Source organism: Callorhinus ursinus, unplaced genomic scaffold (genome assembly GCF_003265705.2).
Source record: "Callorhinus ursinus isolate GAN/ISIS: 27379988/994484 unplaced genomic scaffold, GSC_fseal_2.0 scaffold1, whole genome shotgun sequence".
Classification (NCBI taxonomy): Eukaryota; Metazoa; Chordata; class Mammalia; order Carnivora; family Otariidae; genus Callorhinus; species Callorhinus ursinus.
In genome coordinates this window covers 71,455,891-71,479,416 of record NW_027397063.1, presented here as the reverse complement: position 1 = coordinate 71,479,416, position 23,526 = coordinate 71,455,891, and the positions used below count along the sequence as shown (strand labels likewise).

General features: G+C 44.3%; 1 protein-coding gene and 1 long non-coding RNA gene across 2 annotated transcripts in view; one reads left to right on the top strand and one right to left on the bottom strand.

Annotated features, from left to right (window-relative positions):
• Window positions 1-1,088: 1,088 nt before the first annotated feature.
• LOC141374821 (uncharacterized) lies at window positions 1,089-9,039 on the top strand. The gene is made up of 3 exons (XR_012381972.1): window positions 1,089-1,114; window positions 8,107-8,213; window positions 8,930-9,039. It is a non-coding gene; the product is annotated as an uncharacterized lncRNA (long non-coding RNA).
• Window positions 9,040-10,392: 1,353 nt separating this feature from the next.
• ETV5 (ETS variant transcription factor 5) overlaps window positions 10,393-23,526 on the bottom strand; it is a 57,961-nt gene continuing 44,827 nt past the window's right edge. The window contains exons 10-13 of the mRNA XM_025877132.2: window positions 21,392-21,460; window positions 21,063-21,232; window positions 16,625-16,726; window positions 10,393-12,963 (exon numbers count right to left, since the gene is read on the bottom strand). Coding sequence (XP_025732917.1) covers window positions 12,742-12,963; window positions 16,625-16,726; window positions 21,063-21,232; window positions 21,392-21,460 — 563 coding nt within the window. The 3' untranslated portion in view covers window positions 10,393-12,741. The remainder of the gene's footprint in view (window positions 12,964-16,624; window positions 16,727-21,062; window positions 21,233-21,391; window positions 21,461-23,526) is intronic.

The following is a 23,526-nucleotide window of genomic DNA, read 5'->3' as shown; positions in this document are numbered from 1 at the left end:
GCTTTTTTAATAGCCCTAATCCAGAAGTAGCTCACACTATTTCTACTGAAAGAGACCTAAGCGACATGTCCACTGTATCTATCTGGGTCCAATCAGAGGAGAGAAACCATAAAGTAATTTGAATAAGGAGAGTTTAATACGAAGAATTAGGAACCAATACAGGAGATTGGAATAATGGGATTGGCGGTTCAGAAGTAAAGGAATAGCAGATATAAAGAGTGAGTACTAGCCCTAGGGTGAGATAGAGCCCCAAGGAAGGGTCCCAACACCCTCCTCTCCCCTCAGGGCTGAGATTCAGACTTTACTGGAAAGGCATATATATATTTCTTTTTAAAGATTTTATTTATTTATTTGAGAGAGAGAGAGAGAGTGAGAAGAGAGCACAAACAGGGGGAGTGGCAGAGGCAGAGGGAGAAGCAGGCTCCCCACTGAGCAGGGAGTCCGATGCGGGGCTCGATCCCAGGACCCTGGGACCATGACCTGGGCCGAAGGCAGACACCCAACTGACTGAGCCACCCGGGCATCCCTACTGGAAAGGTATATTTGAGAGTCCCTAAGATCACCCTCAGGTTCCCTGATTTGTGAGAAGGACTAACAGAACTCAGAAAAGCTGTTATACTTAAGGTTATGGTTGATCACAGTGAAAGGCTACAGATTAAAATAAGCAAAGCGAAAAGGCACCCGGGGCACTGAGTCCGGGAGAGACCAGCCACACTCTTCCAGTTGTCCTCTTCCAGAGGGATAGCACATCATTCTCCCAGCAGTGATGTGTGAAAAACACTCACGAAACATTGCCAACTCAGGAAGTTCACCTGAGCCTTTTTGTCCAGGGTTTCCACTGGGGGCTGATCATGTCTGCTTGGCTTACTGCCCATATGGCTGACCTCAGTTACTCAACCCTCCAGAGGTCAACTGAGACTACATGGTCCAAAGCCCCCCAAGTATAAAGCACATTGTTAGCGTAGACTATGTGGCTTGGCACAAGGTCCTAGGTAAACAAAGACACTCTTCTCAGGCAGAATATTCCAAGGGCTTAGAGGTTATCTCGGGAGCCAGGCAAAGGCCAAACCATTTTTTGGACCGTGCAAGGTTTGGAGAATGCAAGCCTGCTAAGGTAATTCTTTACTGTCTTAGAGGGTATGGCTATGGCTCACTGTAGGACAGAAAGTTCCTGACCAGTAGAACTTGCTGGAAATCCACCCTCTTGGGTGCCAGAGAAAGCTGCTCAAGGTCCTTTGCTACAGAGCTGACTGGGAGGGTACAGTACCGAGGGAAGCTTCTGGCTGCTGGCTGCTGGTTGCTGCTGGCTACTGGGCACCACAGGAGCCTAGACAGAGCATGGAGGAAGTGTGAGCATGGTGGGAGTTGCAAACATTCTGCTTGCTATAAAACCGCTGAAGGTAGGGGCGCCAGAAGAAACCGCTGGAAGCTGCTTGCTACGCAGCAGCTAGGTATTAGAGAAGCTGGGATGACGTCAGGAGCCCACACACACACAGGAACTGGGAAGTAAAACCCTTTTTCCTTCAGGGTCACTCCAGTGCCTTCTGCTGACAAAGCGTCACTGCCTCCTGGCAAAGAAGGAATGCATGTGGGGCCCAGATTCATTTCACAAAGCAAACAGAAAGGATGAACTTGAGCTGAGAAACAATATATTGATAATGGGCACGGCAACAGCAAGGGACGCTGGGGAATGTAGTCTAGCCACGTTATGGCGACAATCTTATTACCAGGGGAGAAGAAAATGAATTTGGTGGACAGCTAGCACTGTCTGTCCCACAGTGTATCTTTGCACTTATTTAAAATTGAAAATCAGGACTAGAATTGACACTAAAACCCATCTCATTCATACAGTGAGCTAATGGAAAAACAGGAGTACTCCCATCCCAGGGATCGCTGACATTCATTTTTGATAAATTTTTACTTTTTAATTTTAATAAATAAATTTATATATTTAATAAATATATCCCAGATTTGGTTATATAGTTATATTGCTTTGATCAATTGTGAACTATTAATTTGGTAATCACTCAATACAGAATAATTTTTCAACGTGTAAAGCCTTGTTGCCAAAGGAAATTATTTAAAACAATTTATGGTATACAGGTATGATAGAGTAAGATTAAAAGGCAGGATAAAGACTTTCCAGCATAAAAATAGATTATATCGGGATAAAATTCTTTGGGGGGTGTACATGGAAATACGGATTCAAGCATAAAAAAGAGTGACATCAGGGCATCTGGGTGGTAGGTTGCTTAAGCGTCCAACTCTTGATTTCAGCTCAGGTCATGATCTCAAGGTTGTGAGATCAAGCCCTGTGTTGGGCTCTGTGCTGGCTCAGGATTCTCCCTCTCCTTATGCCCCTCCCCACTCTCTAAAAAAAAAAGAGTGGCATAAAAGTCTGTGAAAGAAGAGACTGTATAGTTTGGTGATAATCAATGATGAAATTGATAGTAACGGTGGTAATTAAATTGGTAGCATTATTGAATCTACTGTTAAATTGGAATAATTATATTTTAAAATGTCAGAATTTACAATACATTGGAGATTATATCCTTTTCAACTTTTCATAATATGATAGAAAATATTAAATGCTGACTTAAGACAGTGCTAACAGGTGTCTGGTTTTTAAAGATTCTTTTCTAGGGCATGTGAGCAAAAAATGTGAAAACTACTGATATCATTCATCACTGAATTCTAAGTAGCTGGTTTGGTGCATGGTATGTAATAGGTGCTCAATAAATAATATCTGAATAAATAAATTAAAGAAAAGAAAGAGAGAATGGCAAATTGAGGTGTAAGCATAAATAATGTCTTGCCTAGACAAAGGGTATAAGAATCAAGTACGAATCACAGTCTTTTTGGTGAACCTTTTGCAGTTCATACAAATAACCTTGAAATATGCCTATCCTTTGCTTAAATGTCCATCTTCTAGGAAATTATCCTGAAAGTCACAAAAGAACAAAGACGCTGATTACTGTATTTACTTGTTCAATAGATCTTTTTTTGTTTGTTTAAATTTTATTTATTTATTTGACAGAGAGAGAGAGAGGGAACACAAGCAGGGGGAGCGGGAGAGGGAGAAGCAGGCTCCCTGCCGAGCAGGGAGCCCCATGCGGGGCTCGATCCCAGGACCCTGAGATCGTGATTCGAGCAGAAGGCAGATGCTTAACCAACTGAACCACCCAGGTGCCCCTCAATAGATCTTTCTTAATCACCTCCTCTGGATTGGAGATAAAGCTGTTAGCAAAGTATACAGGGTCCTGCTTTCATGGAATTTACAGTCTATTGGGAAAGACAATGAACTAATCTTGCAGATAAATGAATAATTAAGAATTGTGAGAAGTGCTATGAAAAAAAGATAGTGTGGGAAAAGTGGATAATGGGAGATGAGAGCAAAGGTGGGAAGGCCAGGAAATTGAAATTACTCACTTACTCGTGAGAGTAGTTGATTGTTTTCCCCTGGGGTGACTTTTGAATTGAGATTAAAGTATGTGTTGAGGTTAAGCTGGTTGGAGGTCAGGGATGGTTTTGAAGGCAGTGTCCCATTTCAGGTCCAGGGAATAGTTTGTGTCTGGCTGGAGCAGGAGGGGGCAAGGTATGGTTGAGGCACCAGGAGGCCAGGGAGGCTGGAACATCTACAGTAAGAGAGAATGGGCCAAGATGGAGCTGAGGACATAGGCAAGGACTCAGTTGTAAGGCCAAGTTAAGGACTTTGGTTTATCCGAAGAAATGACTAGAAATATTCTTTTGAGGACTACTTCACATGACATAAAAAGCACAGACTTCAGGTGTTCAGTTTGCCAAGTGCTGACAAATGGACACTTAACAGCCCCCGAAACCAACATCTAGAGCATTTCTACCACCCCAGAGCATTCCCTCCACCCCTTTCCAACCAGTTCCTGCTCATTCACACCTTGCTATCACTTTCTGATTTCTTTCCCCACAGCTCATTCTTCTTCTTCTTCTTCTTTTTTTAATTGCTGAGTAGCATTTTGTTGTACGGATACCACAACCTGTTTATCCGATCTTCCCTTGATGGACACTTGGGTTACTTTTGGTGGCTATTGTGAATCAAGCTTCTCTAAATGTTAGCGCAGAGGTCTTTTTGTGAACACATGTCTATATCTCTCTTGGCTAAATACTTATGATGAGAATTGCTAGATCATAAAGTGGGTGCATGTTTACCTTTGTAAGAAACCACCAGTTTTCCAAAAGAGTCGCACCATTTTATATGCCCTCAGCACTGTATTCTCGCCAACATCTGGTGGTATTAGGCTTTTAAAATTTTAGGTGTTCTAGTGGTTGTTGATGGAAAGGTGCAAGTGAGGGAGTGACTTGGGCTTAAAAATCATCACTCTGACTACAGTAGGGAGAAGGGGTTGGGGGAGGTAAGGGTGGATGTGGCAAGGCATGTTACGGGGTGATGGCAATAGTCCAGTGAGAGGTGATTGTGGATCAGTTATGACAGTGATGGTGGACGTGGATTTGAGAGATATCTAGAAGGTAAAATTAGTAGGAGTTGGTTGTTAATTGGGAACACCAGAAAAAGCCCCAATTCTTTTTCTTTAAATTTTTTAAATTAACATATAATGTATTATTTGTTTCAGAGGTACAGGTCTGTGATTCATCAGTCTTACAGAATTCATAGTGCTCACCATAGCACATACCCTCCCCAGTGTCCATCACCCAGCCACCCCATCCCTCCCACCCCCCACCACTCCAGCAACCCCCAGTTTGTTTCCTGAGATTAAGAGTCTCTTATGGTTTGTCTCCCTCTCTGGTTTCATCTTGTTTCATTTTTCCCTCCCTTCCCCTATGTTCCTCAGTCTTGTTTCTCAAATTCCTCATATCAGTGAGATCATATGATACTTGTCTTTCTCTGATTGACTTATTTCGCTTAGCATAATACCCTCTAGTTCCATCCACGTCATTGCAAATGGCAAGATTTCATTTTTTGATGGCTGCATAATATTCCATTGTATGTATATACCACATCTTCTTTATCCATTCATCTGTTGGTGGACATCTAGGCTCTTTCCATAGTTTGGCTATTGTGGACATTGCTGCTATAAACATTGGGATGCATGTGCCCCTTCGGATCACTACATTTGTATCTTTCGGGTAAATACCCAGTAGTGCAGTTGCTGGGTCGTAGGGTAGCTCTATTTTGAACTTTTTGAGGAACATCCATACTAAAAGCCCCAATTCTTGTTTTTTGTTTGTTTGATTTTCGAGGATAGAGATCACTTGGCTTGGTTTTGGATATATATTTGTGGTGCCTTAATCTTCAGCAAAGGGACTGCTCAAAAATGGTAGAGTACATATGTAGTGTGGAATATGATGCAGGCACTAAAAATGATACTGTAGGAAAAGACTTCCTGATCTGGAAAGATATTAAAAATATATTGTTTAAAAAATAAGTTAGAAATCTATGTTCACTGTATAGCATGACCTTATTTTTATAAATAAATAACAATACAGCGAAAAGCCATGTGGATGGGGCTCCTGGGTGGCTAAGTTGGTTAAGTGACTGACTCTTGATTTCGGCTCAGGTCATGATCTCAGGGTCCTGGGATTGAGCCCCCTGTTGGGCGCCTCGCTCAGTGGGGAGTCTGCTTGAGGATTCTCTCTCTCTCTCTCTCTCTCTTCCTCTGCCCCTCCCCCTGCTCACGCTCTCTCTGTCTCTCTCTCAAATAAATAAATTAAAAAAAAAAGAAAAGCCATGTGGAAGGATGTATGATAAAGTGTTACCTGTGATTTCTAGGTGGAGTTTTCAGAATGGTTTTAAATATGGGCTAAGGTTTTTCTGTTTTTCTGTTTTTCTACAAAGAACATATGCTAATTGTGTAATATGAAAAAAGGTTATTTAAAAACACTTAACATTTCGAAAAAAGAAATTTAAGAGCACAGAACAAGAACAGAGTCCCATAGGAATGGCAAAGATGGTGGTGACAGCAATGTGATCTCTCCTCCTCTATCCCCGAATCGCTCACCAATACCTTCTGGGCAGGACACCTGGCAGGGGTACCCAGGGCTCTTTCAGACTTTGAGAGTCAGGGAATAGAAGGGCTAGTGAGAGAGTCTGAGCTGAACTCAGGCCCAGGATTCTGAACCCATGGAGCCTTCTCTGATCCCTGCCTCAAACCGCCTTCGAATCATTCGGTTGTGTCTCTTTCTCTCACTCTGTGGACATTCGCAAGTGATCCATGACCTCCGTGTTGCTAATTCCGTCCTCACCCTACTGACAGGGTATCAGAAGCATCTGCCATATTGATTTCTCCTTTCGCCTGGAGATACTGTTCTGATTGTCCGTACCTGACTAGCCACTGTCCCCCCTTCTCCTCTGACGGTTCTTCTCCATCGCCTCAACCTCTTAATCTTGAAGTCCTTAGGGCTCATTCCTGGGAACTTTTCTTTTTTCTATCTAGTTGGGTTCACATTCCCTTAGTGATCTCATCCAGCTTCAGCTTTAAATACACACTGACGACTTCTTTGTCTCTGCAGTCTGGATCTTTCCCCTGAACTCCTGACTTGTATATCTGAATTGATGTTCCCATTTGGATTTCTAATAGGCATCTCAAAGTTAATATGTTCAAAATAGGATGCCTGTTCTTCCCCCACTCACACTCCCAATTTCTCTTCTTCTATCTCAGTAAGTAGCTGTAAATGGCAACTTCTCAATTCCTTGTACTCAGGCCAAAAATCCTTGGAGCCACACTGACTCCTCCCTTTCTCTCACTCTAAACATCTAAAACCTATTGGCTCTACCTTAAAAATATACCCAGACTATGACCCCTTGGCGCCCTGGACCAAACCACATGTTACCTCGCCTGCATTACCATATAGCCTACTACTTGGTTGTGTTTCCTTCCCTGTTCCCCTAGGACCTATTTTCAACTCAGCGGCCAGAGTGGTCCTTTAAAATATAGGTCAGATTATGTCACTTCTCTCTCAAAACCTCTAACAGCTAGACATTAACAGAGCAAAAGCCAGAGTCTTTAAAGAGCCTGCCTGGCCCTAGATAATACAATTCCTTCTTTCTGCCTTTGTCTCTTAGTATGCCCCCATCTCCTCCCTCTGATCTGGAGTCACAGGCCTTGCTATTCCTAAATATTCCACATGTATTCAGTTTCAGGGCCTTGCACTTGCTCTTCCCTCTGTCTACATGCTTTTCCTTCAGATATCCATCTGGCTACTTTATTTTTTTCAAGTCTTTGCCCAGCTGTGAGGTCTTCCCTGACATCCCTGCTGAGAATCGCAATCCCCACACTTCACCATTCACTATTTCCCTTTCCTACTTTATTGTTCCCCCTAGTACTTAACACCATCTAATGAATACCGTGACTATTTGTTTCATGGGTTTTTTACCCCCTTCCCCAGATGTAAGATCCCTGAGAGCAGAGACTGGTACCTATTTTTTTTCCTTCCACTAATCCTAGAGCTGTGCCTGGCATAGCATAGGCCCAATTTACTGGATGAGTAATAGTAAGTTATAACTTGTATTCTAGTTTCATGTAGAAAACCATTTTCCCCACTAGCCTGTGAGCTGTTTAAGGGGAGGGTGGGTTTCTCTGTATGACCCTCACCCCCACCCCTGCCTCAGAGCATCTATTGCAGGGTCTTATACGAAAGAAATGCTTGCTATATGTTTGTTAACAGAATGAGGGAAGCAAAGAATCACCCACCTTAAGTATGGAGACCACAAAACCAAGGTCATCCAGGAGAGCCCTGCTAATGTGAGAAGTAGGTGTAGCCACCCGCCCCATACCTGCTCCATGTCCCCTCAGCCCACCTGAGTTACTATGTCCACCGACAGCTCCCTGCACACGGACCCCTGGGCCTACCCTCTGTTCTTCCTGGTAGGAAGTGCACCGAAGAGTTCACATCCCTGGAAACCACCCTCAGCCAGCTGGGGCAGGAGTTGGTGGAGAAATGCCCACCCTCCTCAGCCTCTGGTCAGTGTGGTCCACAGAAGGTGGGGTCAGCGGCGTTTGAGTCTGAGCCACCATGAGCTGGCGACTACAGCATTTAAGGAGTCATAAGGTATTACCGTGCCACGAACAGGGCTTTATTTGAAAAATGCCATCTGAAATCATTTGTTTTCAGCATCCAGCAGTGCCTGCCTTCTAGCAGGTGCTCAGTAGAGGCTTGGGAGATGAACAAACATAAACCTTTGATGGTGGGACTCAGCAATCTTCAGAGCTTCCTTAAAGGTAAAGAGGATGTTTTTAGCTGTTAAACCTTAGCAGGCATGTGTATGCAGACACACACACACACACACACACACACACACACACACACACACACCCCTTGAATTCCCAAAGGAACTCCTTTCTCCCATACCTCCTAAGAGATCCCGAATATCGGCTCGTCTCGTCAGTGCCCTCACTGATCTGGGAGGTTAGGCCAGGATGGCCCTGAGATCACTGAGTTAATCCAGTCAGTCCCGGAGCTGGGGCCAGAACCCCTGTGTCTAGTCCTCGTCCCACGGTAGCTACTGTGAACTTTCCAAGAAAGTACTTTGGGAGGCTCACAGCCATATTTTCAGATTCAATTTCAACAGAGTGTTACCATTTAAGAAAGTCTGCCGAAAAGATAATGGGGACGAAAAAGTGCTCTGTAAACTGTTAAGTGGCATTCAAAGGTTAGCTATCTGAGCTTCACTGCCAAGGTCAATAAACCAAGGTTTGGGTATGGATTCAGGTCTTAAATTGGAGGAGCTGAAGAAAGGCTGGTCGCTCAAGGACTCGTGTCTGGGACCTCGGTGTATTTGCCGGGATCAGGACGCCCGGGCTTGTTTGTGCTCCACTCTCACTCCCACCGCCTACTTCAAGTACGGGGCACTTATGCTAAATAAAATCAATGCTTACATATATATGTACTAAAACTGATGCTTTTCTGGCCTTTTCCCCTTTTGCTTGTGTTCCAGAGGCCACACACAGAGCTCCAGCCACCTGCACCACCAGGCAACGGATTGTGTAAGGTGTCCAACCGTCTGGGTACATGAGTGTTTTTCTTCCACATTAGTTTACGTTTGTCCCAGCTGCATTAGAATTTAGATTCTGCACATACCCTGGCTCTCGTGATCACATTCTTTTGCCCTCACACTACCTCTTTGTCATCTAACAACTGAGTAAGCATTGTTTGCCTGGCCTGGCTCATGAAAGGGGACCTCGATGAAGAGTAAACTTCACATTTTCTGGGCTTCCTTATCCTAGTGCCCAACGCTAGAAGGGCGGCCCAGTGTTTGGTGACCTCCCGCATTAGGTTAACGATCTGGGGCTGGGCCCGGGCTGGATAATGAGCCCATGAATAATGGGAAACTGATTGTCATAGCCTTATCGTGGTGAAGCTCGCTTTGTCCTCGGCTCCCTTGCCTTCTCTCCAAGCATCTTTTCTTAATCTGTCGAAGCTAATGGGTTTATGAGGCAGGCATTCAGGCCTCACAAGCTCCAATTCAAGCCACTGTGCATGGATTCAGTCTCAGATGTTTGTACACTTATGGGCTTGTAAAACAGTGAAAGATAGTAGATAAACTTACAGAAAGCCTTCTGTTAGAGGCCTGAAAAAAGGTTCTACTTATTTCTCTCCTGTAATAGGAGTCTTGAAAAGCCCAAAGGAAGGTGCAGAAAAGCGTGAAAAAGGAACAGGGAACAGCCCCACCCCGCACACAGCCCGGCGCACAGCCCTGCACCCTGTATTTCCTTCCACCACACCTGCCCCGCGCGATCGGTACATGCCCACCAGAAGACGCACTGGGAAAAAAATTCCTTTTGCTGCCCGTCTAGGAAAAAAACAGGCCAAGACTTTCTGAAGTCTTTGTTGTCCTTCCCAAAGGAACAGCCTGGTATTGGTAAAAATTTTGATTAAAGCTTGTTGGGGGGAAATTAGTAAGGAGGAACTTCTTAGGTGCTTACTGTTTTTGCAAGTATGTATCCAAGAGGCTGAGCTAGAATCACTCTGGAACTCACAGTCCTAGCCTAATTAGTAATCTTGCACACAATCCAGGGTCCAAACAGGAGCTAAGCTTTAAAAAATGGTTACTAATTTTGAGCAGGTAGGTGGGCTCAAGGAGATGGGGTGGTCTCAGCTCACCATTGGCTGAGGAAGAGGACCTCTCTACCTCCTAGTGCTTCTGATTCAATTTTTAGCTAGAGTTTAAGAGGTGAGGCCAAAGAGCACTATGCACTTCTATTTCCAAGTAACAGTTCCTTTAATTCGTCTCCACCCCAGTCCACTGGTAAGGCTAAATAACTGAGAGGGACAGAGGGAGAATGGGGTGTGGGGGGGAGAGAGATAGAGAGGGAACGAGAGAGAGGAAGCCAGGTGGCTTCTGCTTGCTTTCAAATTAGACCACAGAGGGCAAGAAAGAGGCAGGTTTCAGGCACTTGGTAAACTGAAAGCAAACTTCTTTATTGTACACAGTACAGAATATAACGCAGCTTGGCAGGATGCATACGGCCCTGCGCAGGGTAAAGTATTTCAAATCAACTGGCAGGTTAAAGCCTTTCTGCACTGTAGACTTTCCACACTCTGGAAAAGAAGCAAAAACAAAACAAAACAAATAAAAAACCAAAACCATCCGGGAGGTGCATGAGTCTAATGGGGATGCAACAGTGATGCGCCATCCTGTGTCCCGCGACAGTACAGGCCCCATAGTTACAGCGGGGGGGGGGGGGGCTCAGGCTACAGAGGGTTATTTTCATACTTGCTAAGACAGCATAAATCCATCAAAAAAAGGAAACCCAAACCAGGATAAGAAAGAAAACAACAACAACAACAACAAAAAAAAAACCCAACAAAACAAAATCCTATACAGCATTTACAACAAATAAATCTCTAGCCAGCTGGGGGTAAAATATGCATCTATATATAGACTATGTGTAGGTTAGAGAGCTATAAATATGGTTGGGAAAGAGTCCTTTGATTAGAGTACAATGCTAATTAAGGCCCAAGCTAGAGGTTTAACACCTTGGCGGGCTAATTAGCTTCCAATAGAGGAAAACCTCATGTGTTCATAGCTATAAAACGCACCCCTTCTCCCTATGAACCTCTTCGCAAACGTGCTGCTGCTGGTCAGAAGGCGGACTGGCGGAGACGGGCGCGCGCCCCAGTCAGAGGCAAACAACTCAAAGCATGTTTCTTCCCCTCACCGGGTCAGCACTGCGTGGCGCGGACGCAGCCCAGCGGTCATTCTCAGCGCGCTAAGTGCCGCGGGGGGCGCGGGATCCTATCAGCGGAGCAGGCAGCAAGACACTACCACTTCCTAGGAACTTCTCCTCTACTCTGAGGCCGACTTGCACTTCGCTTTAGCTGGGTGGTGGAAAACTTTTCCAATATCATACAGCAACCGGAGTAAACCTTTTTCTTTTTCTTTTTTTTTAAGGTGGTGGGAAACTAAAATGCTAGCACTGTTTTTTTACCTGTCAGTGTCACACGTACATCTCAAACCCTATTGAATCATATGCAAGGTTTAAAGTCCAAGGATTAAAGAAAAAAAAAAAAAAGAAAAGAAAACAAACTGATGAAATGGAAGTTGTCATCGGTCATGCCCGGGGAGACACCCCCAGGGTTCCCACCGGGTGGCCAGGTGTCAAATGGACATGACGCGTATTATGTACATATGCTTTCCAGAGAGGGCGTGTTAGAGGACACGGGGAACTATACACATAGAATCTAAGCGGTGTGTCCGGGCTGCCCTGCACACCTCAAAAATGTACAACTCAGGTGCAAATGTTCCGTCAGGCTGTCTGGTGCAGAAAGCACAAAGCAGGCAATAGAGTGGGCTTGTGCGCGGCTAAGGGGGTGCCCCCAGCAAAGCCCCTTTCAAGCTGCAGCGTCTTCATCAGTCAGCACCGCCCTGCTAAGGACGCAGTGCACAGTTACCAAAAGGTTTGTTTTTTTTTTTGCTTTAAATACCAAAACTACAAAAATCAGTTTATAAACTGTTTTTCCAAAACAACCACCAAAACAAAATGATTCCCCCGAATCAAAGCAAAACAAAATACTGTCAAAAGTGTAAATCATCCTTCTAAAATGAAAGCCATCCACACACAGCCGTGTGACTGGGAAGAGAAAGGGGGCTTGTTCTACTCGGTGACCACATGGCTAGAAGGTTCCCAAGAGTAGCAACGGTTTATTATTTGAGAACCATGGAGTGGGTAACAGCTGTTCTGACTTTCCCCCCTTCTTTCTAGACCAAGGGGGAAAACATTTCAGCTTGAGCTAGAAGAACTCTCCGAATTTTAAGATCTACTTTTAACCCTTTGCGGGTTGAGCCTCCCCAGCTTCTTAGCCGACCGTTCTATGCGTTTGTCATTTCTTTTTCAATAAATTGTGCAAATCAGAGCCCTTCTATGTAAAGGCATTTAGTAGTCCATGATCAATGCAGATTGTCACACACTCTTGCCCTGGTTTGTGGGCACTAACCTGAACAAGGTATTGCTTTGCATATATTGTCCATGGGAAGGAGGCTCCATTGCAATCTCTTCCCAGAAACCTTGTCAGGATCAGAGCTGAGGCACCAGCCTTTTGATGGCTTTTCCGCCCCTGCCCTGTTCCCACTCCCCAGCCAAGGTATCTGTCTTTAAGGGTGCCAATCCAGAGACAGCTTGGGTTCTCCAGATAATACTCAAAGGGCAAGCTTTAGGAACAGCCAAAAACACAAACAAAACCACTGCCCTCGTTTGCCTGAATGGGAACTGCTAGCTCTAGGGTTCGGCCGCTCAGCCACTCAGAAACTTAGTAAGCAAAGCCCTCGGCGTAGGGGAGGCTGCTGCAGCGATCCATGTCCAGGAGGTAAGCCGGGTTGTCTTCAAAGTGGGTCAGCGGCAGGGTATCCTCCTCGCTGAGGTGACACTCGGACTCTGCTTTCAGGAACGGACGCTGGTTGTCAGGGAAGGCCATGGAGAAAAGGGCATCTGGGTCACAGACAAATTTATAGACGTATCGCTCCCCAGCCACCTGAGGGAGAGAAAACACACCTTCTCAGGCCCAGCTGGAACAGGGCAGGGGGGGAGGGGGAAACCCAGGGAAGGATGGTGAGGTATTTGTACGTCATCAGGTTCTCAAGGAGCCAGGGACCAAAGGAGGCTCATTAGTAGCTGACTGTCCAAATCATTCAGATTTATTTTGACAAATCTCGGGGACCTGTTATCTGCCAAGTGTTTTGTTGACACCACTGCTCAGCAGTTGAAGACATCTGAATTTCAAATTCACAGTAGATAGGCTCGCCATTTATTTATTTATTTACTTATTTATTTAGGTTCTTTTAGAGGAAAATTCTCACTGTGCTTAGAAAGAAAGGTTATGTCGAGGCCGGTGCTTGGTGTTATAAGGAGGATTGAAAAGTGAAAGTGAAAGAGGACACGGGGAACTATACACATAGACTCTAAGCGGTGTGTCCGGGCTGCCCTGCACACCTCAAAAACGTACAACTCAGGTGCAAATGTGCAGAAGTGCAAACGTACAACTCAGGTGCAAATGTGCAGAAGTCAGACCCTGTTTTCAGTTGCCACCAAAGTTCACAGTCTTCACAGTACGGCTTTGTTATTTGGAAGGGCTAGGAATCTGATCAGTAGAGACTATGTGGAAATTTAAATGTGTTCCAAAGCCAAATAAAATTGCTTTCTGGCTTAGCTGCAGTTTTTAATTATGCATTCCATGGTTCTGGTACACTGAAGAACTGCTAACTACCTTTTTATGAATTTTATGCATTATAATATTATTGGACCCAAAGGTTTTGATTCGAAGGCCTCATGATGTAGTTGATGAGCCATCCAGGTCAATGGGATCAGCTATTCTCTGCTGGTCGTTTAGCATCAGTGCAAGAGGACCCCTACCACTGAAAATCAAACCTGATAATGCGCTTTGCTTGGGTAATACAAAGGGGCAACGGAAGGCCGCTGAAATTACTGATAAAATGAATATTTTTAGGCTCAAAAATTCGAAAGGTTGAAGTTAACCCTGCGCTTTGGTCATTCTGTTGTGATTCTAAAATCTCTTTTAATTGCAGAAATATGGCTTTGCTTCCAAATCTTGGGTTTAAAAAATCTGTTGCTTACGGTGGCAGCTTGTAGAGGTAACAGCAGAATTCTCCTAATAGGTCCGAAAGCTTATTTTATGGTGACATGTCTGTCTAGTCACCAGAACATGGCTGCCAACGTTCTTTGGAATCCGAACACTAGGAATCAGGGGCTGTGGGAGTGAAATGGGACAAGCGGCATCTTCGCCAAAGCAAGTCTTAAGGGTAGCAAATGTACACAATCCATCAACCCTATTTAGTTTCTTTAAGCTACAGACTTACACTAAATCTCTTGATGCCCCACCCCAAAAGCCAGTACATATACATAGCAGAGGGAGGCAAAAGGGCATAGTAGAAATAATATGAGATCAGGGGCCAGGAGTGGATGGCTTCCCATCCTCGTTCAGGCACTAATGAGTCTTAACCTCTGCGCATGTCAATCTTCCCTTTCAAAAGCTGAGGGTTTGGGACCACAGCTTTTCTACCTCTCTCCCCACACGGGCATGCTATCATTCACCTTTAGTCAGCTCTCTTTTACTCATGGGTCATGTCATAATTATAACAACAATCCCTTACATTGGGTAGCACAGTATTATCTCTGGAACATTTTCACATATATTACCCTGTGAAATTATAGCATTTTTTTTTAATCTCCACTTTTATTGGGAAGAGAGGCTTTGAGAGGTTACTATAAAGCACCCAACTAATAAATGCGAGCATTAGGATCTGAACCCATTCTTGTGCCTTCCTGTACTCTTTGCCTGTCTTGTTCTCAGAAATGAAGTTCTCTTCTACTTCCTGAAACAACTGACGACCTAGTCACAGGGACAACTCACTGTCGGTAGTTCAAGTGATTATGTCTTGTCACATTCCCTCAGACTGGATCTGGAGTTGGGAACAGCAAACGAATAATAGCTCTTCTTCCTGAATTTTAGGATTCCACCTAATAGTATTAACATTAAAAGGGGAGGGAGAGAGAGAGAGAGAGAGAGAGAGAGAGAGAGAGAGAGAGAGTGTGTGTGTGTGTGTGTGTGTGTGTGTGTGTGTGTGTGTGTGAGAAGTTTGGGGGAAATGGAAAGTGATTGCTAATGGGTTTGGGGTTTCTTTCTGGGGTGATAAGATCTTCTAAAATTGATTGTGGTGATGGTTGCACAACTCTGTGAATATATTTAAAAAACCACTAAATTGTACACCTTACAAGAAGGGGAAATCGAGCAACCACCCTTCTTAGATTATCAACTTTGTGCCAAGCACTGAAGTCAAACCCTCAGCTCTGCCCCACAGGAGCTTACACTCAATACAGAGAGAAGGGCCTGATAGAGAGGTGTGCAGGTGCTACTGGAAGCAGGAAAGGACACCCAGTCCCAGGACTTTAGATTCTTGGGAGTGATGCAGTGATGATTGGCTGGCCAGGTAATGAAGGCATTCGGAATGTTCTAGTTCTTAAATAGGATGATAGCTTAATAGGTGGGGTTTTTTTTTCATTTTCAAATATGCTTGATGACTTCCATGCACATGTTGTATATTCTTTGGTAAACAAATACTATATTAATTAAGAGAAGATGGCCGTGCCAGTGAGAGCAGTCAAGTGTGGGTGAGGAAACAGGAGTTGGGTGATGGTGCCCAGACCGGGAATAGCCTTACAGTCTGTATGAAGCACTAGAAAGTCTGTAAGATTTTATCTTTATCTTCACCTTTCTTTTTTATCCAGAGGACCATGGCAAGCTGTTTAATATTTTTTAAGACGGTGAGAGGAATATGGGGTCACATTACGACCTGCCTATGAGAAAGATCAGCCTGCCTTCGGCATAGACAAGTTCTCAGCGGCAATGGCCATATGCTTCTGCCAAGTGCATCTTATTGGCCACCCACCACACAGCCTGCCTAAATGTGTATATGCTAGAATCTGGGTAACAGCACGACATAAAATATGGTGGCTAAGAAAGATGAACCAGTGATTAACCATTCCCATCTTCTGCCTATCCATGGGAGTTTCAGATTTGTGCTGGTTTCCTCAAAATACGCCTTATCCTTTATTTTGCAAAGAGCAAGCTGGTACTAGGTGATTCTGCTGCCATTTTACAAACCTTGGTTTTTTTTTTTTAACTTGAGTTCCAGTTTTTTTCTGTAAGTTCTGAAAGAGAAATAGGATTTCCTTACTCCTCTAACGCTATTGAGAGTCTTAAACCAAGATATTTAGAGGTCTGGGTGTTTTGCCAACTAAAGACTTCAACTCAGCTCTTATGGTAGTGGAGGCCTTCAAGTTGATTCCTTCATGTACTCCTTTATGGATGTAATTGTTGGCCTATGTTTCTGGACATTTTTGTAATTAGAGGCAATTTAAGTAAAACCAGGGAGCCTAATTTTCCTATAGTGTGTTCCACGTGCAACCTCTGGTGTTCGTTTTCCCAAGAGCATTAAAGTACTCTTTATATCTCATTTGACTCTTAAGTTTGTTCTCCCAAGATTTTTTCCTACCACAGAATCACTTACAAGGCTAACATTTTCTCCTAGCCATTATAAACAGTCACATTACAGAAGCCCTTGACATTTTCTTTGAAAGTGGTCAGAATGGTCTAGGTGCTTCTTGTAATGGCTCACCTTCTGCATGATGCCCTTTTCGTAGTAATAGCGTAGAGAACGGCTGAGCTTGTCATAGTTCATGGCTGGCCGGTTCTTTTGGATGCCCCAACGCCGAGCAACCTAAAGAGACAGGAAAGTAGAGAGCAATGCAAATTCATTCCCTGGGCCTAGTGGTATTCTCCCAATCCCAGGAGCGCCAGTTCTGTGATTTGACTGCTTTGGTCAGTGGTCCACTTCCCTGACCTGGAAGCAAAAATACTTAATTCCCTCAAGACCCAACATTCAACAAAGGTGATGATTCAGTCGCGACTGCTAAGAGAGGTGAGATCCAGAGGTGGAGGAATCCTAGCACTTTAAGATTGCAGAGGGCTTGGCTAATGTCCCAGAGGAAACAGGCTCTCTACTGTTTCTCTACATATGAATTATTGACCAATACCCATAGACCATTAACATGTTGCCATTAAGTGCTATGGTTTCTGTAGCAGTCAATAAGGAATAATTAGAATGGTCATTCCTGAAACATTAGGAACACACTAGTGAGTTGCTAATGGGCCAGCAGAGCAGAAGTTCAATTCTAATAAGATTGGCGAGGGGCTGGGAGCTGTTTACTTACTGCAGCTCATGGAGTAAGGGGGAACCAGATCATTCCAGCCCACTGCCATCCAATCCCCTGCTCCCAGCAGACTTGCAGAATGGACATTAAAACATGCAGCACCATTAGCCACTTAATGAAAAATTAACAGGGCTTCCCAAACAGTTCTGAAGTGCATTATATCCAACCCAGTCCACCTGAGGTGCAGTGATGGGGAGATGTAATTGGAGCTTTGGGCAAAGAAGCCTTATAGCAAGAAACTTCCTAGTGGAGTTTACCCAATTGTCAGGACAGCCAAGCAATTTCTGTTCTCAAGTATCTCAACATCCAAACCCTACTTGTAAGGACGACTGTCCGTGTAGGAGAAGAGTAACTCTAGAAATGGGAGTCTCCTCAGAGGTCTTTAAATGTATGGAAACCAGGTGTCATGTTTTGAATATTTGAGGTCACTTTTGGAAACTTAAAAAAAACACACAAAATAACTATATTCCTTTGAGCTTTAAAAAAAACAGATGTTACCCATGGAATGGGAAGTAGGGAGACTGCAAATGGGAAAAGCGGATCATAAAAAAGCATTTCACTTAAAATATTTCCTTAAAGCATCTGGGCAGAATGAAAGCAACATCTTCTGAAATCAGGATTCTAAAATGACCTTTAAAAATACCAGAAATGATCTGATAAGCAAGGAAGAATGCGTCTGTCCTAATTACATTAGAATAATTCAATAGCCATGATTCCCCTCTGCCTTGCAACAGACTGTGTGAAAGCGAAGTTTCCATTCGTTTGCCTTGGGCCCCGTATGGCACGCACGATGTCCCTGGCTCTCCTTCTTTCTCCATACTGCACCCATTCAAGTCTCTCTTCGAAACAGCCAAAAAGGCACAATTCACCAAAACTCCATCCCTTGGTTAGAGAAGATAAACATTTTAAACCAACAGAAACAGTGGTGCAAGGGAGACCTGCTCAACCAATACATGTCCTTCTACCCTGTTCCAAAGAAATGACACTACAAAGCTGTCCTTGAACTGCTGTGAGCCCGCAAGTGATGCAGGGCACCCGAAAGGAAGCCCGGCCTCATCTTCTTACTGGATTCAGTGGTGGAAATCAATTCTGGAATATCCTTCACCTTCAGCCTTGACCTCTCTTTGCCGTCACTTGCATAGGCAACTGCTTACTGGAGTGAGGTTCTGTACATGCACCGACTTCCGAGCAACTCTGGTAGCCAAAGTTACCGACTCATTCTCTTGGACCGGGGCCCTGTGATTCCGTAGCCCTCCCCAGGGCTGCTCCTTCTCCAGTAACGCATGATGCGGCACAAGTGCAAGCTGTTGGAAATGAGGGCTGCCCTACTTCTGGGGGGAGGGGAGCAGGCAAGAGCTTGTTAGCAGCTCTTTCTTTCATTTTCCCATTCATCACTTTGATCACACGCATCTTGAGGACAGAGGCCAAGAAAGAGTTAAAAAAAAAACACCTCACATTTTTTTCCTCCCTTTTCAAGAGAGAGCAAGCCATAGCACGGGGAGCAGCTCTTTCTCGCAGCCCATCCTTTTAAACCTCCCCATGGCATCAGTTATCTGCCACATGTTCAACAAACAACCCTACCCCCCAAAATATTCATTAATGCAGATTCACAGTTAAAATGGCTCCAGATTAAAGCCGAGTCAGTCATAATTGAGAGGGTGCTAAGCTGGATGACTATCAAAAGACATTTGATTAGGGGGCCTGCCAAAACGCAGTTCTAAAACCACAATTTCCATGCACAGTGTAATGGATATTATGGATAATTACCCAGAGTGCACTACTCAGCCACACAGCTGCCTACAATTACGTCCCAAACAGCTTCCTCCTCCGCTTCACCCTTCAAGCTCCCCCCATGACAACGTCTTCCAGCTTTCTCGAGGAGTTGGTATCTTCCTGACTTTAACAAAGAGTGGGGACAGCAAAGTTATACAACCAGTAGGGAAAGAGCTCAACCAATGCTGTACTCTGCATGTCCTGTGGCCAAAGTGCGCACGCGGAACAGAAGCGGTTCTGGAACGTCAGAGAACCGAACCCTCAGAGCTGGTGGAGCACCGGGGGATTTCAAGGTGGGGTGGAAAGAAGTACTTCCTGCTGAAACAAAGCGGTCCCGTCAGCTGAGAGAGGTGCAAGGCCACCACAGGCCTCTCACGTGACTTGGCTACTTGGCATTTATGAGCATTTTGGATTAATATTAGTTTCTCTATGAAGTATGAAAGCAGGCGCCCTTTACCATCTGTTCATCATTGTCTTTCCTGCTGGTAGGAGAGCAGAAGATTCAATATCAGCTTTACAGAGGGTCATAACCAGGTTTACCTGCAACAGCACAGGCTCTGCTTAGGCCCGAGGCAGTGGCAATAAAGTAATAAAAGCTCCTGTTTGTGAAATGAGATAAATCAGTGTAAGGACTGCCCCCATGGCAGACGTGCTTGCAGCAAGCCTCAGTAGTTCAGGCAACATGCTTTCTTCAAGCCTCCTATCAACCAGGGCAAGAATGTAGGGTGGACAGATCTTGGGCATGGCTCCATTTCCACATGACTTGCCCCAGGAGAAAACTTTGAAAAACACAGGCGTACCAAACTCTGGCTTTGAAGGGAGACACAGTCTTAACGGAAACAGTTGATGATAGGAGACATTGACACACTTTCATTTTTATGAAGGATACAAGACAGGGAACACCACAGATCCTTCTTTTATAACTGCCTTTAGCGAAGCCTTCCTTACCTTCCTACCAGCCGGGATTCTTTAGATTTTTCCAATCCACATAGTCTCCTTTTCTCATCTTAACTTTCAGACCATATTCTTCTTCCAAATCAAGGGCCAAGTGGCTACTTCCTGCTATTAAGCCCCCAGGGCCAACAGATACCCTTGGTGGGCTGAAGCGAGCCCTGGAGTTAATTGAACATCTACAACTGCCATTCTTGCTCAAATGCCTTCCAAGGGGACTGTTCCCATTTCATTTACACCCAACCCAAAGATACATTTTGCTCTGCTGGTTTAGCATATAATACCTAGGTATACGCTACCAAAAGAAGCCTACGTCAGATTTTCAGGGCATTTTTTCCCCCCTTTATAATCTCTCTAGAGTCTAAATCAAATAGAAATTTAAAAGCAACCCCTTTGGAATATGCCAAACTGAGAACATGATTTAATTTACTTTGCTATGTGATATTCAGGAAAGCGGTTCTGTAGATTTTCCCCATTGAAGAAATGGTACTGGGTGCTGTCTGTAGGCCTTTCTGTCAATAGGTCTGGTGGTGTTTCTTTCTTTATTAAAATAATGAAGGTTTAGGCTACCTCTCAACTTGTGATGACACATAATACACTTAAAAATCTAAGCTCATAAGATTGACCCATTTCTGATCATTTTATCTCTCTAGGGTAGAGCCATTTGAAATATATGGTGGGGTATTTGCTTCTGATATTACCAAAATGTCATACTATTAATATGTTCGTGTAGCCGCAAATATAGCCTGTGACATACGAGGACTCACACCAAAACAAGTTGGTATCACTGAAACAACACTTGAAAAAGACTTTCCAAGATGGAAAACAGATGCTATCCGGATGCATGTCTTCATGGCCTCACTCTTCTGATTTTGCAGACGTGTTACTAATACTTTCTGTGTTTTCTACAGTGGAGAACTCTGCCTGTTCCCAAATTGTAAATTGTCCTATTACTAGGAAGAGAACTGCCAAGCCCATTGGCCAGGCCAGAATTTGAATGAGAAGGAAGAGCAAACTTAACACAGTAAAAAGCTTCAGTGGAGAACTAAACAAGAGCAGACATCATCATCATCATCATCAACCAATCAAATATCATCCAAGCCCAGCACCAGTGCTTACCTCCTCAGGTTCTATCAGCTTAAATTCCATGCCACGGCCCGTCCAGGCAATAAAGTGGGCATTGGCTGGGTCATCAAGCAGGGTAACCAGGAACTGCCACAGCTGAAGAGAACCTCGCCTCTGGTAAGGAGGCCCCTCCCGATACATGGTGGGCTCTTGTTTGACTTTGCCTATTTGGGACGAGGATATAGATGCAATACTTTAGTCTTAGGTTTCTTGGACAATCTGGGCATGACGGAGTTGTTAATGCCAACTTGGCATTCACAAGACTGAGGTGTTCCGATATTTCTGACATTCCGGCTTAGCAACAAACTAGAGGTGCTACTTACCTTCCAGTCTCTCAGGAACGACACAAGTGTCGTCAAAGTACAACCGGGGATCTTTTTCATATGAAAAACCTGAAGGAAAATTTAAAAAGAAAGACCATGTTGCTTAATAAATTCTATCTGTATTCTACTAAAACTCTGGCTTTAAGGACTAAAATGGAATTCTACTATTTCGGGTCCTAAGCCCTACTAATTGCCAAATGTATGCCAGACTGAATTGTAGGGGGGGGTTCAAAAGGACTTAGGTGTTCGGGTTCTGATGCCTCAGTCAGAGAAGCGTTGATTCCTGCTATTCAAGCTAAGACTGCAGGGAAGTGCTGAGTCACCACTAAGTTCCTTCCCATCTTGTTATGAGGTCTCTATAGGTCATTGATGCTGTGACTAAGCTTTTATATCTGAAAAGACATCTCATCTATTTCAGTTGGCCTAGCCGGGAGGATTTGGGTGATCTGTACATAGTCTTGCCATTTTCCTTTTAGCAAATATTAATTTCAACCTTTCCCAGGACTTGTCGAGGCTGCCCGTGTACCTCATTCAATTACGAAAGAGCTTGGAGGGTAGACAATGCTGCCAAAATGAGTAAAGACTTGGGCCTGTGGAGGATTGTGACCAGCAATAAATCTAAAAGCAAGTTGGAAGTATTATCACCAGACATAATGGAAGAAATCTGAAGAGACTTTCTAGCAATAAAAACGTATTCATTATAGAGACAACAAAACAGAGGTCCAAAAAGGGGAACTGATGGGCTCAAGGCATGCAAGTGGAAATGAAAGGAAAGGAGGGCAAAAAGTGAAAGGGGTCAAGAAGAAGGAAGGATGGCCGGCACTCGCAGTCCACACACCCTTAATGTGCACTACGTGCTGACCACCCAGTCATGTCACCAGGGACCCTGACAAGATCAGCGGTTAAAATCAAAGTCAGTTAATAGGCTTGATGGGGACCCTATCCCTCCCTGTGGCTGAGCCTGCTCCTCTTCCAGCAGACCCCTTGGCAGAGAGCCCCAGCAGCTCCCGTGTGCTCAGCCCAGCGCCCTGGCTCCATCCATCTGGCTGGGCAGTACAGGGGTGTGTGTGCATGTGCCGGGGGGTGCGGCAGGGGCAGGCCGCGAGGCTGCGCTGCAGTGAAGGACTAGCCTGAGATTCTGAGAGGGATTTGCTAGCACTTGAAAAGTCCACGGGTAAAGACACCAAGGAATAAACTGGCTGTTCTTTCTTCACAATTGGCCAAGATCAAGTTCTTCTTGGCAGGACCAGTGCCGTGTTTAAAAGGCCTGGGACTGGGAAAGCACTGCCCAACTTGGAAGAAACTGAGATTATCTTGAGGTTTGTATTATTCATTTTTGTTTTCTCAGCCCCAAGCACTATTTCTCTGTTTGCTTCACGATATCAAAGGAAGTATATTTTATTGACATTTATTTATTATTTAATCCAATAAATATTTATGCCAGGCACACAAAGAGGGTGGATAACAAGAAAATAGAGACTCGGTGCTTGCTCTCATGGAGCTTGTATCCCAACGGGAGGAGACATATAACAAAGTAGGGAAAGAAAAGTGAGACTCGGTAGTGTGGAGCATTATAGAGTGTGGGCCATGGAGTCAGAATGATGGACCTGGATGGGCTGTGTGACCTCTCTGTGCTCCAGCTTCCTCATTTGCAGACGGGAAGATGCTTTAATTGTATGAGAATTAGTGTGAGAGTATTATGAGTTATTAACATATATTCTGTTACATTGATCTGTTTACCTTTATACCTCAGTGTCAAGAGTAGTTCCTGGCACATAGTGTAAAATAAATGAATGTTAAAAAAATTAAGATAGTAATTGTACACTGATAAGTACTATTAAGAAATGAATTGTAGGGGCACCCGGGTGGCTCAGTCGGTTAAGCGTCCAACTCTTGATTTTGGCTCAGGTCAGGGTTGTGAGACTGGGCCTGAAGATTCTCTCTCTCCCTCTCCCCCTCCCCCCCAAAAGAAACTAATTGGATAATGTGAGAGCTTTATCTTATATAGTCTCCATTATGGATTCTAAATTCCTTGAGGATAAGGACCATGTCCTGAATATAGTATCCTCATATCACCTCATACATAATAAGTGCTCAACAAATATTTGAATGAATATGAAAGACTCTCCATTAAG